The sequence below is a fragment of the Hesperophylax consimilis genome, chromosome 1, assembly GCF_061612785.1.
Source record: "Hesperophylax consimilis isolate HC1 chromosome 1, BYU_Hcon_1.0, whole genome shotgun sequence".
In the NCBI taxonomy this organism is placed as follows: domain Eukaryota; kingdom Metazoa; phylum Arthropoda; class Insecta; order Trichoptera; family Limnephilidae; genus Hesperophylax; species Hesperophylax consimilis.
Window position 1 is genome coordinate 729,443 of NC_142836.1, and position 17,619 is coordinate 747,061.

General features: G+C 39.0%; 2 protein-coding genes across 2 annotated transcripts; both read right to left on the reverse strand.

Moving 5' to 3' along the window:
- Positions 1 to 394: 394 nt before the first annotated feature.
- LOC149426083 (uncharacterized) lies at positions 395 to 3,870 on the reverse strand. The gene is made up of 3 exons (XM_089635227.1): positions 3,489 to 3,870; positions 1,586 to 3,396; positions 395 to 820 (listed from the first exon to the last, which is right to left on the reverse strand). Exons 1-3 carry the CDS (start codon positions 3,868 to 3,870, stop codon positions 395 to 397), a joined length of 2,619 nt encoding a protein of 872 aa, XP_089491353.1.
- A 4,304-nt stretch (positions 3,871 to 8,174) lies between these two features.
- LOC149426084 (uncharacterized) lies at positions 8,175 to 14,195 on the reverse strand. Its single transcript, XM_089635600.1, has 5 exons — positions 13,468 to 14,195; positions 12,654 to 12,777; positions 11,607 to 11,857; positions 9,015 to 9,246; positions 8,175 to 8,473 (listed from the first exon to the last, which is right to left on the reverse strand). Exons 1-5 carry the CDS (start codon positions 14,044 to 14,046, stop codon positions 8,259 to 8,261), a joined length of 1,401 nt encoding a protein of 466 aa, XP_089491726.1. The 5' UTR covers positions 14,047 to 14,195; the 3' UTR covers positions 8,175 to 8,258.
- Positions 14,196 to 17,619: the final 3,424 nt, after the last annotated feature.

Sequence of the window (17,619 nt, forward strand, 5' to 3'; positions counted from 1 at the left end):
TTTTCAGCCGTTTTCTACGATTATGTAATTATAGGTACCATAAAAAATTTATACAGATTAATATTACTTATATACGTTCGCAAACCAATAATTCATCTCAATATTATAAAGCATAACGTGTTAAAAGTGTTTTATTAGACGATATTGAAAATAACACCATCTATCGGCGTAAAGTTTCGAAAAATGTTTTGAGATGGCCCTTAATGGGTGAAAGCCAAAATAAAGAATAAAAATAAAAAAAAAAAAACTTCAAATTCACTTTTGTGATTTTTTGTGTATTCTAACTGGCGTTCTAATTGAATGTCAATTGTCTTTTACATCGCAGAACGGTTGCGTTCACTGCCACTGCTTTTGCAGTACCTGCATATCACCACACGCCCTCCTGATGTCGTCATCACTGTACAAATTGACTTAACCAGCCCGGAGGCCTTCGCACCCTAGTGGGTCGTCCTTCTGTACTGGTCTCTCCTTCTTCTTCACTGTCCTCTTCAAACACATCGAGAAGATTTACGGTGGGACTTGCGGCCAATTCCTCGCATCTCTCTTCAGACTCAGTTCGTTCTCTGTCAGGCATCTTCCGCAGGTCAAGCACATGTCTTGGTACACCATCAACTATGATATTGTTGACTGAATTAAGTCCTGTCACCCTTCCTTGCCTCCAGCGTGATGTACATCTTTTGTCTACTGGTTTGACCGCAACGACATCGCCCACTTCAAACTCAGTCGATACTTCCTCTTCTATATTCACTTGCGCAGAAGGGTGCCTCCATGAATAAGTGTGAACCGAGCTAGAAGGCGCAACACCCTCATCCTTCTGACTCTTCGCAGCCAAATTATACCAAAATACTGCCTGCAGAGGATCGCTTCCACTTCTGGCTGCAGTTCTCTTTATTGTTCGATGATGTCGTTCAACTATACCATTTCCTGCTGGACGGTATGCCGCGCGAAATCTTTGACGTACATTCCATCTCTTACACATATCTGCAACACTATAGGAACGAAACGCAGTACTATTGTCCATGAGAACTTCACTGGGCGGGCCTCTTTCCCGAAACACTTCTTCCAGATTTTTGACAATCGAAACTGCGTTCTCTGATTCGATTTCCCGCCACACGGCAAATCTACTTGGCCCGCAATCGATGAGTGTGAAGAAACATTTCCTACCGAAATGAGTGACATCAACTGCCAAGCGACTCCAATTTGTTGCAACATTGAGGTTACCCGCTTCATGGGTTGACGGCGGTGGGTCAATTGTCCTGCATTGTATGCAGTTACGTACGCATCTATCGACGTCCTCTCTTCTCACCTCGGGATCAACCAGCCGGGCAAGATGAAGCGTTCGCTCTACTCCAAAATGATGCTGAGCATGTAAAGCTTCTACGCTTAAAGCACATATTTGCTCTCCAGTTTCTTTTTCAAGTATCTCCAACCTCTCTTCATACTCTGAAGATTGTAAGTCTCTTTCATGACGTTTCCTGTCATGGCTACTCTTTACCCAGGCCTTGCAGACCCTAGTAAGTACATCGGCTTTATTTTTACAAGACTCTACAAGGGTGATCGACAATGTGAGATTAAATTCTTCTACAATCTCCTTCACCAATCCCAGACGCCGCTTGACGAGCATCTCTGACATGCCAGAAACTTTTACACGACTACTCCCGGTAAGTGTAGATTTCACCCAGCACAAAACCGTTGCCGAATCTGTAATTATTTCCACAACTTGAAGATTCCACTTGAGAGCTAGGTTTAATCCCTTCAGGACAGCATCTAGCTCCGCTATGTTAATATGCGCTACATCGGTTGTCTTACGCAGCCATGCGGCGTCTTCAACAGTTCTTCCCTCAATTTCCAAGGTAACTCCAAGGGCCAGATTACTTGCATCACAATAAACTCTGGCATCACCTAATGATTCAGGCACTAGCCACTCCCCTTTTACAGGATCGTCAATTCTCACTCTCACCAGAAGCTCTTCAGCCATTTGTTGGGCCCTGTCGCCAACGTAATCATCCCATGCCTGGCCTTGACACTCTCTCTTCATGAAGCTGCAGGCTGTCCTTAACCATCTACACACAGGATAGTGCCCAGTCAGCTTGCCACAGATAGAAAATAATTCCCTTCTACTCAGGTGCGATCCTTCTTGCATTATGGGAATGTCATTGCCTCTTCTAAATATAAGACGTCCGACCTTATCACGTTCAATACGCAATCCGAGTACTCTTGCGCCCTCCAGCTTCTCGGGAGGCTTAGTTACGAGACCGTAAGTATGCAAGTGTGCCGCAACCTCTTCAGCTGATATTATGTTTTCATTCACTATAATGTCATCGATGTAGCTATCTGTGCCCCGTCGCACCCTTTCGTCCAGCGAGAGCACCTCGTTTACAATCCGTGTCATGATTTTGGGACCACACTTTAACCCAAAACCTAATCTTGTCAAACAGTATGTTTTGCCTTTATACTTAATGAGTTGGTACTTCCAAAGTTTTTCGTCAATGTGCACTTGTAAATATGCTGATTGGAGATCAAGCAACTTTAGAGGTTCACGTAGCTTCCTCCACTTCCGAAGTGTCTCATCACACACTGCTACATCCTCACCAGTATGGCACTGAACACTCTCGTTGAGTTCACGATAATCCAAGACAGGACGTACTTTTCCTTTGTTCTTTTGGATCACAGCCATTAAAGGAAGGATACCACCGGAGCTTCCCTTCCATGGCCTGAGCCAGCCCTGGGAGATCCACCTTTGAATCTCTTCTTCAAAAGCTGCCTCCGCTTCTGGTAACTTAGTGCTTCTATAGCACTCTACAGTGTTTTCTAATTCAGCAGGAGAACCTCTCCACACCCAACTCACGCACCAGTTTCTTCCGTTGAATGTAGCTTTAAAATCCTTGTTCTCAACAGATATTCTGTCTTCCGAGGTTTCACCAGACTCGACACAATTCGCACTGTACTCGTCTAGTCTGCTTCTTACGAACTCTACCCTATCGCGCATTATCGTAACACCACCCAGTTCTTCGATAACGTCCATGCCCAGTATAACATCGACTGCACTTAATAGTTTTTTCACCACCACACAGTCTACCAGTAGCGACACACCATGCACTACTATCTTGGCGACACCTCGCCCCTCACAAAATACACGACTGCCATCAACAGCAATCAAATCACAACCAGGACCTTGTACACTACACAGTCCACTCATCACTACTGTACGAGAACACCCTGAGTCAACGAGTGCACGCACCTGCTTTCCATTGACTGCAACTTGGATTATTGGTAGCGCCTTTATTCTTGATTCAGAAGAGCTGCCGGCGCACCAGTTCTCCTGCTTCCGTTTCCCTTCCCACAGTGCCTGGCCAAGTGACCATCTTTTCCGCAGTTCCAACAGACACTTTTCAGCTGCTCACAACAGAATTTGACCATGTGTGGCCCACCACATTTAAAACAACGCCGTCTTGCATTTGGAGATATTGCGACAAATTTTTGTTGGCCCTGAGCCACCGCCACGACAGGCTGATCCACGAGCTCTGCCATAAGAGCTCTAGCACGCTCCATGATTGTTGACAGCGGCATTGTCTCTACTTTTGGCTGCGCGCGCAATTCACGTGATACCACTGAAGGCAGACCCACTATGAAAGCTTTCATGAGGAGAGCATCCGACGTCACACCCGCTAGCCTTGCCAACCTCCTCAGGTCCGTCATATAGACGTCGACCGGCTCATCACGCCATGTGCGCCTCACGAACTCCTCATAGGCCAGAAACGGGTTTGTTGCGAAGGCACAAATCAACGCATTTTTGATGGCGTCACCATTGCCCTTATCCTCTGCACTCAGCTCATTGTAGAGAGCAAATGCAGGTCCCTCCAGAAACATCGGGATGATCGCGCACACATCCTTTACTTCTTTAATTTTTAAAACCAACTCGACTTTTGTTATCCACTGAATAACGTCGCTCTCGCCATTAAAACACCTTAATAAATCTCCGAGTTTAATATTTGACATCTTGCCGAAATAGCTTGTATTCTAACTGGCGTTCTAATTGAATGTCAATTGTCTTTTACATCGCAGAACGGTTGCGTTCACTGCCACTGCTTTTGCAGTACCTGCATATCACCACATTTTGTTACAATAATTACATCACCTGAACACGACACTTTCAGTTTTTCATTATTGGCAATAACAATTTTTTCATCTATTTTGTGATCCGCAACATTCTGAATCCATTCTTTACTTGTTGTCAGGTGCATGCTTGCACCTGAGTCAACATACCAATCATTTTTGTTAAATTGTCCACTTAAAAACACCGCACTGAATGCATTAGTTTGTTGACGTTGAAAAACTTTCGCATTCGTGTTTTCATTACTCGGACATTGATTTTTATAATGTCCTGGTTGTTTACACCGGTAACATTTCACATGACTTTTGACATTTACATTGACATGTTGATTAGTTTGACTTTTGTGAGCGGGTTTATTTTTCTTATATTGGTACTTCTGCGAACCGCTTACGAATGCACTGCTAGCTTCACTGTAATTGTGACGGTCTGTCACTGTCACTTCCGTTTCCATGTCGATGAGTTTCGTTCTAATGGCGTCCGTTGTAATTTTGATTCCTGAATGCTCGATTGCCATTATCATTGGCATAAATTTTTCTGATAACCCAGCCAACAATAAACAACCGACCCACTCATCACTGATGCCAAATCCTGTCCCACTCAATTTCTGACCCGTTTCGACCATTTGCGTTACATATGATTGCATTGAAGCACAGTTTTCCAAGCGAATAGAGATCAAATTACGTAACAGAGCTATTCTTCTTGTAAATCCAGAATCATCAAATAATGACTTCAACTTGTTCCATAGTTCCAACGTAGTTTTCACGTCTTTTATATGTACATACAACGCACTGTCTATAGTCATAATTAGTTTGGCTTTTGTTTTTGCATCATCTGCGGCTTCTAATGTCTTCCCGGTAACTGGATTGATGCTATGCTGCAAATCCTCCAGAATTAGAAAATTCTCCGCGGCAAAGGTCCACTCGTTGTAGTTCTCCCGGCCTTTAAGTTTTGGAACATTTACTAGATAGTTCGATGCCATTCTTGCAAACTATTATTGCATTCACTGAATAACACTTCCCTAACTTTGTTTCAACACGTTATTAAGAAAAACAACTTTAACTTTTACTTTTAAAACGAAAGACTCTGGGCCCATAACCTGTAAATCAAACACGAGTTTTGAGGAGACAGTACGAACTGGAACGTTTTATTTGAACACTGAAGGCTTTACATTATTACGTCTAGATGGCGTTAGTAACCCACATTAGCACAGTACATTAATTTTGATAAAGATATTTACAGTTCTTTAGCGAGATTAATATTAGACATTGCTATCGTGACCAAACGATGGACCATTGAATGAAATGCGGAGTGTTTATGGGAATTTGGATGATTTGATGTGTATATGACAATGTCAGTGAAGGACGGTTTTCTAAAAATCTTAAAATTAATTTTATTATTAACCACCGATAAGGTAAGGACTAAAAAATTTAAAAAGTAGAATTGTTGCCTATCTCTAATGTGAATTTAATCTTTTCATGGTAAGAGTTTATAAGTTTGAGGAAGGAATTCAGTTGACGCTCTGTCCTTGTCCATATACAAAAAACATCATCAACATATCTTTTCCAACACATGACATTTTTAATAAGAGGTAAGGTACTGGATAAAATTTTACTCTAAAAGCTATCCTTGAATACATCAGCAATCAGAGGACTGGTAGGAGCCCCAATTGCTAGGCCATCCCGTTGCTGATATATTATAATATTGTTAAATTGGAAATAGTTTTAATTCAGGCAAATATTAAACAAGGAAGTAAGATCTTTTATAAGGTCTTAAGATAGACCAGAACTATTTAGCAAATCAGAAATAAACATTTACTCTCTTCTAAAGGAACACTGGGAAACAAATTAACAATATCAAAAGAAATTAGTTTAAAGGAGAACCACATCTTTCAATTCTTAAACTAATGAAAACGAGTTTTTAATCATATTGTGAGGTGTAAAAACATTGGTATTTTGAAACGCATTAGTAATAAAGAATATATTTTAAAATTTGGGGCATTACAACATAAAACTACTGGGCTGATGGGACTATTGTTTTTGTGTACTTTAAGGAAACCATATAGTTTTGGGGTTTTAGAGTTTTTAGTTAAAAATTTTACTCGATCATATGAATCGTCATGGAATATTTTAGTTTTACATGACTTTAGTATTTGTTTCACATTTTCCAGGAACTTATTAGTTGGGTATTTAAATTAGAATAGTATAAAGTCTAAAATTATAATACTTGTAACGGACGTTGTTGGCCACATTATTTCATTTTGTCAAAATATGTTTACATTTATAAAATGTGCCAACTCCACGCCACTGGCAAATTCCTCACTCCCCGCCACTGCCCATTTTGTATCCCGTTTCGGCTAAAATGGCCTGAAAATTCTGACCCCAAAAAGCATCAGTACCGTATCGCGCACGTACCCCGGCCGAGCGGTACGATGTTCAGATTTTTCTATTACTAACAAATAACAATTTACTAAATGTTACCAATACCTATTTTTTACTTGTACATCTCCTCGGCGGTAGTTAAATAAACACTATTTGCGATATGCTACCATTGAGGCGATATTTAAAATGCCGTTTTTTAACGAATTTGTGTAACCATTTTTGTACAATTATTTTTACTTATTTGCCTCTACAAAAATCCAGGAACCTCATAGCATAATGAATCTTTTCTCTTTCTGAGCGCTATGTCACGGGGGACCTGCGAAAAATACTAACTTAACCATTTTACAAATTTGATCGCTTCAAGATCATTTTTACACTTTTATTTTACAAACATTTCTTATTTTTTGTCGTATCTTGACAAACTAAAAATCTAGTTGTCAAGATACACATTGTTATAACTGCTATGTAATAAAACTATGTAATTGTAATTCAGGCGAGCTTTTTTTTTTTTTTTATATTAACTCCACACAGGAGGCCCTGAAGAAAATAATTTCCCTCAGGGCCTATGTCATCTTTGGGGATTCTGTGTGGAGGGTCTTTTTGTGGAGAGGAAGGAGTGAACATGGGTCTTGAAGAGTCCCATGTTGTAGGAGGGAGGAAACACAGAGGCTTGCAAAATCTTTGCAAACTCCCAAATTCAAGAGTCTGCCTTCGGCTATACCACCGGCAAAATGAATATGCAACATTTTACGGTGGCCTATGTACGCGTTTGTGGCGCGGATAGAATCCCCACCCTTTTTCGGCCGACAGCCAAATGTCGGCTGCGAGTCAGCCTTATAGAATATAAGCAGCAAACTTAAAAATATTAAATCAGTTCAACTTTACCACCAAAACAAGCGTTTTATTATCAACAAGTGACTCCTGCCCACCAACTGCCTCACCTCGCCTAGTCTTCTGCTCCAAACCTTCTGGTGTTACCTCATCAAGACCAGCCGGCCCTGCTCAGGAAAACCGCCAACGCCAGAAGTGAGCAGAGACGACAGCACACCCAGTGCCCAACATTCACCGAGCACCGGGTGCGGGAGGCAGATTGAAATAATTTCAAACAACTATCATCATCATCGGCCGTAAAGGAGCATTCTCATCGGTTGAAGACACGGTTTGGAACCGGCGCCCAAATCTACAGTCTTGTGCGGACTCCCGTCCAGTACAATACTACAAGCACCTGACACCAAAAAATCCTAATTAGATATTAGAATACTAGAAAGCACCTGACCCCAAATAACCCTAATTAGGTATTTTTCTGAAAGATTTTCTCAGGTACTCCTCCTCATAAGCATTTCTAATAAGAATAAATCGTAAATTGATCATATTATATGATTTTAAAACTTTTATTATCTACTGTATTTTCAAACTACAAAAAAAATTTTTTTTTGAAAAATTTTCTTTTGAAGTTGAGTTACATTGCTTACCTTTATCCTTTTTTTTTTTTTTTGTATTAGGCAATTCATCCTAAAAAGAGTGCTATGTGCCAACCTTTATCCTTCATGCTCCTCAAATGTGTAGGTGATGAGACGATTTTGTTCCAATTCAATTTTTTAACTCAATTAGCCTAATGGCCGGTGTAACAATAATCAGTCTGGAATACTAGATTATGGATTTGTAAAATAAGTGCCCAGAGCTTGTGTATCGTCAAAATACAGATAGAACTTTTTATTATATACATAATTTAATAAATAAATAATATGTCACAGGCATTAAGTAATTTAGGCGGCCTCAGTGGGAGTGTCTGGCAAGCTGCTGAGGTTGTTGTAAATGGGCAGCGTGAGGAAGGGCAGGATGCGGGTGATGCAACCGGTGCCCACCGTGACGTTGTTCTCCCGGATAGTGAAGGGCTGTGCGTGGGACAGGATCATGCCCGACAGCAGCGTCAGGCGCACCGATGCATGCTCCCCCGGAATCAGCATCTCTCTCTCGTCCACTAATTTCAAATTTATTATTTTCAAATACAATATTATTCAACGTACATAATATTTGGCTCATTATTTCAACTCTCTTGACAATTTTTCTTTATAGATGTACGAACGACTATAACATGCGTGTGAATTTATTGACAGTCGTGTCAGAAGAGCCACAATACTCGATTTTTTCCACTAACTCCACGAGGAGAGGGGGAAACACAGAGGCCGGCAAATCGTTCCACAGCCGTGCTGTTCTCATGTGACAAATGTTCGACCGTGTACAAAACCCCAAACACGGAAATGCAGGAATAAGGAGAAAACAACTGCATCCTACAAAGTATGATAGAGGCCTCTGAAATATCCCAAGACGGGAATCCAGGAATAAGGAGAAAACAACTGCATCCTACAAAGTATGATAGAGGCCTCTGAAATATCCCAAGACGGGAATCCAGGAATAAGGAGAAAACAACTGCATCCTACAAAGTATGATAGAGGCCTCTGAAATATCCCAAGACGGGAATCCAGGAATAAGGGGGAAACAATGATTATACAATTGCTTACATAGATCAATTCTTGCGGCAATGTCCCAAGTGGCGCTAAACATCTGCTGGATATATCCTTTGGCCCTGATGGGCCGAGACCTTCCGCCCTCCCCTTTGCTCAGCAGGTAGAACTCCGCGATGAAGCTGTTGCTGAGCTGCTCGCTGCCGTACGCGCACAGAACCATTCCTCGCTCAATCTCCTTCATGCGCACTCCACGGATTAAGATGCCCACATTGTCTCCTGCTGATGCCTGCAAAGTTACTTTTAAGTCATTTGTACGATATGGTTAGTCAATATAAGTATTTAGCTTAGGTTAATAAACTCTGGTTAGGGATAAGAAATATATCTCTTTAAATGCCTTCAGAAATAGACATTTCCGGGCATTCCGTTTGGGATTCAGCCGCGCTTATTCCAAAGATCATATCTCAGAATATTTACTGAAACATATAAACTGCTTACTGTGGTAAGCCATTAATACACCTGTATTTCAGCTTTTATCCCATATTTTTAGGTTTTACACAAAAAAGAAATTATAAATGCATGAATTATGGTGTTAGTTATTATATTGGACGCTTGTGCGTTATATTTTAAGAATGAGTTTATATTGTTTTTGTTTATATCTGTCGCTACTATTTTATATTTGAAGTAATAAATAAATATTGTTTTGTGTATAATGTTAATCCGAAAAAAAAAAAAAAACTATTTGAAATTGTCCACATTCACGGAACCCTGCATTGTGTACCTAGCTTTAAGATTGTCAAATTCCTTGAAATGTAAAAAAATGTAACTTGTAAAAAATAAACAATATACAATTGGCCGGCGGGTAGCGATTAGAAAGTGTGGGTTCTGAGGGTGTGAGGCTGGCTCGTACGCTCCAACGGCTATAGAAATCCGACCAATGAGAAGCCATAAACGGGCCGCCGACCTTGGCCGACCTTTTTTTATGTGCCGTTGTCGAGTCGCAACTTTGACAAAAAGCAGCAATTTTAAAGTCTCTTTCTCCATTGGGTCACCAACGCCTCGGACCTTCGCATCTACCAGCTACCTGCCGCAGCCCCTTTCTGCCGAGTTCTGAGAATTTTATTGGCCTTTCTCCCTCATCGACTGAAGTATCCTGCATCGACTAGATTCCGGCGGGCACCACGAGGCTTAAGAAGCTGACATACTTAACCGCCTTTTTAAAGGCGATCTTTCACTTATTTGCATTTTGCACAAAAGTCGTCTATATACCAGAAACGTCCTTTTCAGGACGAGGTTCAATTGATTTGCATTTTGCACAAAAGTCGTGTATATTCCAGAAACGTCCTTTTCAGGACGAAAGTCAATTGATTTGCATTTACAAAGTCGTTTGAGGCGTGTAACTAACCCCTATTTTTACAGTCTGTATGCACACGACATTTAGTCGGATACAGTTATAATTGTCCCAAATTGTACTGATTTGGGGAAATATTGAAAAATACTATTTCTGCATCTTGTCTATGGTCTACAGGAAATGTCTTTAGTTACGGACGATAAAAAATGCGATGTGAAATTAATATGAGGTTAGTTCCTCTTGGGGTCAATATAAGATAACAATAGAAGAATACGAAATGCATACGATTGGCAAATTTTACAGACCAGGGGGGTATATAACTCCGAACCGAAATATTGTGATGTCATATTGTTGCCTAACTATATCCACCAATGAAAAACTCTATGGAATGAATAAACTGTTGAAAGTGAATGCTGACTGAGTGGAACATTTATGGTTGTTTGATATATTGATCTCAAACTACGCCGTACTTGTGTAGTTTTGACGGATTTGAATATATTGTTTATCCAATATTAGCGAGATGTCCGTCAGATTATGACTCTTATTTCTCAATCGGAAGCAAAAGGCCGAGTGGTTCGTTATAAAATTACGTGTTGCCAACGTTTAATCTTGACATCTCAAACACAAAATAGAACACGTATTTGTAAACAGGTGAGAATCTCTCTTTGTTTTGTTCCTAATTTGATAATTTGTAATAGCCTTAATTTAACTTCACCGCAGAAATGAATCGATTTTCTTTTTCAGACAGTATCCGTGTTCCAGGCCGTACTGGATTGTGATTATATCATGCAAGGTACAATTCCATTGTTCTACCTTATTCATTAATGATTTAACCTGTATCTATAATTTATTGTCTAACTCAAATAAAAATGCTTAACGTGTAACTGAGTTTTTCATTTTCCGTACAACAGTACGGTTATATTTTGACATTTCAAACACCAATAGGATGCATGATCTGGGCAACAAGTTTGGGGGTACTATTGATGTACATATTTATTGAGTCAATTTATAGAAATAAGCATAATCTATACCAGCACTTTGTTGAATCCTACAAATTATAGAAGCGTTGGTAATGTAGTTTTAGTGATTTGTCTTATACATATGTTGTTTCTGTATTATTTTATGTTACTGTTACATATTTTACTAATATTGTTTCATATTTAGTTTATCAGTTTACTGTTGTTAGTATAATTTATGATAGTTCACTTGGTATATTCTGTTCTTAAAATTCATGTAAAATCCTGGCTGGGCGTAAAACACTAAAATAAAATAAAATATAATAATTGAAAGATGCGAACCGTTTTAACACTCTGTCTGAATATTTGTATATCAGATATGGATGTTTTAAAATTGACTCCAAATCCCATCAGAGCAGCCGAATCGTTTCTCTTGATCGTCCCCCTCTTGATAGTTCCGATTGCGATGGAGCCCCGGCCGGGCACGGTGAAGGCATTGTCTATGGGAATCAGAAAGGGGGACGTCACGTCTCGCACCGGTATGGAAAAGTGACTGTCCAGAGCATCTAGTAATCTCCTTATGGATGGTTCTCCTGTAATTAATACACCCAAAATACTGTTTACAAGATTGGACAACTCAACAGGCAAGAACAATAAATACAGATAATATTATTAAGACAAGTAACGCAAACTTGCATACAGCAAACAAGATCACCGTAGAGTAAGTTAGAGCTGCCCATAAGGGCGGGGGGAACAAACCACATTGCGCGGAGTGGGGGAGGTGGTGTGGGCATGTCCCTTTCAGAGATTTATCAATAAATGAATCTGACTATCTACAGGCAACTCCCATTGTAGAATCACTATTTAGTCAAAAATAAAATTCGCTTACGAATAACTACTATGTACTTTTTACAATAGCGCGCGAATTGCTCACTGTGTAGTACACGTAATTGAAAATCCGACGAAAAATGTTCAGCTTGTATCCAAAATCGAATATTTTGTTACAGTATATTCAGAGACTTAAAGATGTTTTATAATTTACTCCCGCAGTAATTATGGACAAGTGAAATATGAGAGAGCGCCTGACGGTCTGATTAGAAAAAAAAAGGCCTTGCGCAGAAAAGTCCCACAATGGACTGCACTGCAGACCGTTTCCTTACATCAACGAACTTTGCTTTTCTGCGTAGGGTGTGGTTGTTTCGATCTGCGTTGGTCAGCGGTCAGTTTGACATACTCGAACCTTCCTGGTGTCAAAAAGATTGTCAAGTGGTTAGCCAGCTCCTCCATGATTTCCAGTTTTGCGTCTATGTCTTCTGATGTCAGTGAAGATTATCAACAGTAGGTACACAATTATACTTCTTATTTGATACATTGAATTAAAAAACTTACCAAATTCTGAAGAATCACCATTCAGTGCTAAGAGAGCAGAGCCGCAAATAACTGGTGTAAGGAAACCATCAAACCCAAAACCTGATATCATTTCTCTCATTTCTATTTCCACTAATTCCAACACCTGTAAAAACATGGAAAAAAACATGAGATAAATTAACAAAACTATATTAAAATGATACAGATGGTTACTTTCAGAGGCAGGACACTGCTTGTCTTCAGTCTTCACATTATTCACAACGACATCTGTACCCCAGTCATTGATGTATGAAAGTACGCTCCAGTAATAATTCCCACTAGATCATATTTGAACTATCTTCTAGTACAAACAAAAAGTGCATATTTCGTTGTGCCCAAAACTTTAATATACTACACGGGGACAGCACTGGGCAGTATCGAGACAGCTCGGTCTGCAGAAACGATGACAAATTACGCTCATAACACCAATCACGTGTTGGAGCAGTGCTTATATAACTCATCCCGTGCACTATCGCCGCACACGAGAAGAGCCTTCAAGGCATCTGCACTTTCACCACTGTAGTCATAAGTAATCCAAATTTTCTGGGTGGAATTCGTTTAGGAATACTAATTCACAATTTGCTATAACATTCACACATTGGCACTTGTGCATGGTGAATTTAAACAGTTTTGAACTGCGTGTCGGGATGATTTTGGTAACGCTGACGGAGCAGTATTATTTATTAAATTATTTTAATGTAACTTAGCGGAGTGAATGAATTGTGGCACTACCAGTAATGAATTTGCACATATATTAAAATACTAGGTACATTTACACGGGTTGCATCATACTTACTTCTGAATCAACTAAGTCGGCTTTATTAATAAAAATAACCAGCTTGGTGATGCCGACTTGCTTGGCGAGCAGGAGGTGCTCCCGGGTCTGAGGCATCTGGCCATCGTCCGCGCCCACCACCACAATGGCCCCGTCCATCTGTGAAGCACCCGAGATCATGTTCCTGATGAAGTCCGCGTGCCCCGGGCAGTCCGTGTGCGCATAGTGCCTCTTCCCGGTGCTGTAACCGATGTGTGCAGCGTTGATTGTGATTCCTCGAGCTTTTTCTTCTGGAGCCTTGTCAATATTGTCATAAGGAATATACTTTGCCAAGCCATCCTTCTCCAATACTTTGGTGATAGCAGCAGTCAGAGTAGTTTTACCATGATCGACATGGCCAATTGTTCCTACATTGCAGTTCACTCTTTCTTCTTCGGAATCATTTGGTTCATTTTTGGTAGAGTAATATCTCAAAGGTAATTCACAGTTCAACCGGCGAATTGGTAAACGACAGTAAAATTTGGTGTTAATTTTTACAGACTTAAATATTTGTTTGTATAAAGATCTTTGAAACATGAAAATAAAATTTGAGGTAGCCATTTTTAACTCACTGCCTTTTCATTTATATGTCAAAAACATCACCCTTCGTATAAAGACCTTTGCCGAGTTTTCTTTTAGAAGCATAAATATACCACTCTCTTTAGAAGTAAACTTCAAAATTATAACCTATAAAATTAAACCTATCTGACAGTCGAATCCATAGATATACTCATAAATATACCACTCTCTAGATCGATATCTTCGGGCTTTTTGTATGTAACTGAATTATACAGTACTTAACCACAGATATACAAGCAGTACCTACCGTGCGGAGCAAAGCAGTAGACAAGGTAGAGGAAACTCAAGGCCATTTAAAAAAGATGCGACCATAGACAACATAATTGCTCTCAGCCTACTCTGTTCACTCACTAGCCCAAAAAAACTATTATAAAAATAAAAATGTCCTCGAAGCGGAAAAATGTCGAAATGTTTTCCGAGGGCCAGGTTCAACTGACTAAGAAAATGAACTTTTACAGTTTATTTCCTTAAGATGAAACTTGTTGATCTGAGAAGAAGAAACCCAAAATTACAAGAAAAATTCCAAAACATGATTGTCCGACAGTACAACGATGAATTCCGACATTTTTCTGACTATTTTGAACTCATGGTTACATATGTTTCAAAACTTTAATTTCACCAAAACAATAAGACAATACAGGATAACACTAATCAATAACATAAATAAGTTGGTCGATATAATAAATAACATTTATACGTTGTTGAGGAAGAGCAAGTATGTTACATTATAACCTAAAAACTGTCAATTCACTTTAAACTTGAACTTACGTAGGCAGGTTGAATATATGTTTGTAACTCGTTAACACTATACTGGCTTATATTGTATTTTTATCTCGAACAACTTTAACACGCAATATTTTCGACGTGAAATGATAGTATTTCGGCAGCAAATGACAACCCGCGTGTATAAATATACCACTCTCATTTTGTTAGAATGATTTGAAAACTGTCAAACGGCAAAATTCCGTCATCTCTTTCTGTTACACGAGTCATTATGGTAGAGAGCGAGAGATCAAACCAATCCTTTTGCTCTAACCAATGAGATCTGAACTTTTAGCCATATTATTCGTTTTCTATAAGAATTTTGAGGTGGGCGTGGCGGTTTAAAATGAGTTTCAAGGCCAAAACTGAGAGAAATGCCCCTGGATATACTACTCACTTCGAATTTCGAATCATAAATAAACCAATCACTTCGAATCGTAGACCACAATTATTATTAGACAGGAAGGCAATGCAATCAAGTAAAATACAACTAGAATATTTCTAACATGACGAAAAACATTTGCATTGTAATACCGATTGTAGTAAGGCCGGTAAGGCCTTTGACAAGATCAACCATGGATCAACCACAACGTTCTACTTAGAAAACTTGTTCATGGAGATCTCCTTCGTTGGATATCTACTTAACGAATCGGTCTCAGGCTGTCACAATGGGTGGATTTTCATCCATCTGGAAAATAATCACTTCCGGTGTGCCTCAGGGGTCCATTTTGGGTCCCTTGCTTTTCTCTATCTAAATAAATGATATTACGACATGTTTCCACAATGCTCAAATTTTACTTTTGCTGATGATATGAAGATATACCTTCCTATAAGCTCCCCGACTACTGTTTGTGTCTGCAAGCGGATCTTGACCGACTGACTGATTACTGTCTCAGAAATAAGCTTTTTATTTATATATCGAAATGTTGCATTGTCACATTCACTCGCAACCGTGTGAAAATATCGCATGATTACACCATTTCTGAATCGCTACTAAATAATAAAGATTATATACGTCATCTTGGGGTTCTTTTGGACTCTAAACTCACATTTGAGAAACATGTTGATCATATTGTCACCAAAGCAACCAAAAGTCTAGGTTTTGTACTGAGAACATGCAAATTCTTCAACAACACAAAGACTTATCTGGTTCTCTATAATTCACACGTTCGTCCACACCTGGAATTCTGTTCACAGGTTTGGAATCCGAGCTACATTGTTTATATTAACAGGTTAGAATGAGTTCAGGAGCGATTTCTAAAATTTCTCAATTTTAAATCGTTCAACATATGCAACTCTTACGATGAAATCGAGAAACGTTTTAAAATCACGAAACTACTCAACAGGAGGCTTGTCGCTGATCAGATGCTCCTTTACAAAATTATTAACTCAAAAGTTGACTGCCCAGAGTTGGTTAGCAAAATAAATGTCCACACCCGCTTCGGTATAGCAGACAGAAAACCCTTTTCTGTATTGACAAATGCAACTCCAATCAAAACGAATTTATGAACAGAACCTGCAGTTGGTACCTACAACAAAAACCTTGCAAATATAGACATACATGCTGACATATTCACTGCTAGTTACTATCGTTACAGAAGTTCATTGTATCACATTTTACATATGAATAGCACAAAATCATAATGATTAAATTAATTCTACCTTATTTAATCTTTAAATTTTAATTAATTATTTTTTTTAATTTCAGTTGCGCGGCAACATTCCCTCATCCCTTTCCTCCCCCATCCCGCTACAACGCCAAAACCTGTCTCCCACTTCCGTCCTGTATACTTTAAACACATATGCTTGTATAATGCATTATATAGGTGTATTACATTTGTTCTACTTCCATTTTATACTTGTTACTTAGTTCGACCAGTCGGTGGCCGAGTTGACATGGCGTTTGGGTCCCACCCAGGCGTAGTGTGTTCAATTCCTCGGCTGGCTAAGTCCTCCATCACAACACAAGCAACATTTTCAGCTTACTGTGGTGGTAGTAGGAGATTTTCAAATATTGTATTCGTAACCTGGGAATGTTTGTCTTTCTTTTAAAAAAAAAAATAAAAATTGTCTTATAAATTTATTACTCGTACTTAGTCCTGCTTTTGATATTTTAATCTACATTCACTAAATACTTAGTTGTATATTACCAAATCAACCATCTGTGGACATTTATAATTTTTATTTATTTATTTATTTTATTTATTTAGTACAGGTGATGATACAATGACACATGTAGATAAAAAATACTTTGACTGCCCAACTAGGAGGAATTCCCGTTTTAGGTCTGTTTCTTTTGCATCCTCCTTTGTGTATTAAATTAATATAAAGACTGTTAATGTTCCTTAAAACAAATAAATATTCTTATCCAAATGTTTATCAGTCTTAACTTCTCCTCTCACAAAACTTTTTAACTCGTCTGTCGTTCTAAAAATTGGTACCTTTCCGAAACAATGGAAAACAAGTTTTCTGTCTCCAATTTAAAAAGGCTGACAAATCAGATATTTCTAACTATAGACCTATGTGTATACAGTCATCAATCCCTAAATTATTTGAATCCGTTCTTCTCTCAAAACTCTCGCCCAAGCTAAATAAAGTGATTGCATATCGACAATATGGTTTCATGGCAAAAAGATCCACTCTTACAAATTTAATGATATATCAGGAATATCTTTTTAATAACATGAACAAGCGTCTTAAAACAGACGTAGTGTATACTGACTTTAGTAAAGCCTTCGAAAAAGTCTCGCATAAAATTCTTATACATAAACTAAGAATCCTTGGAATTACGGG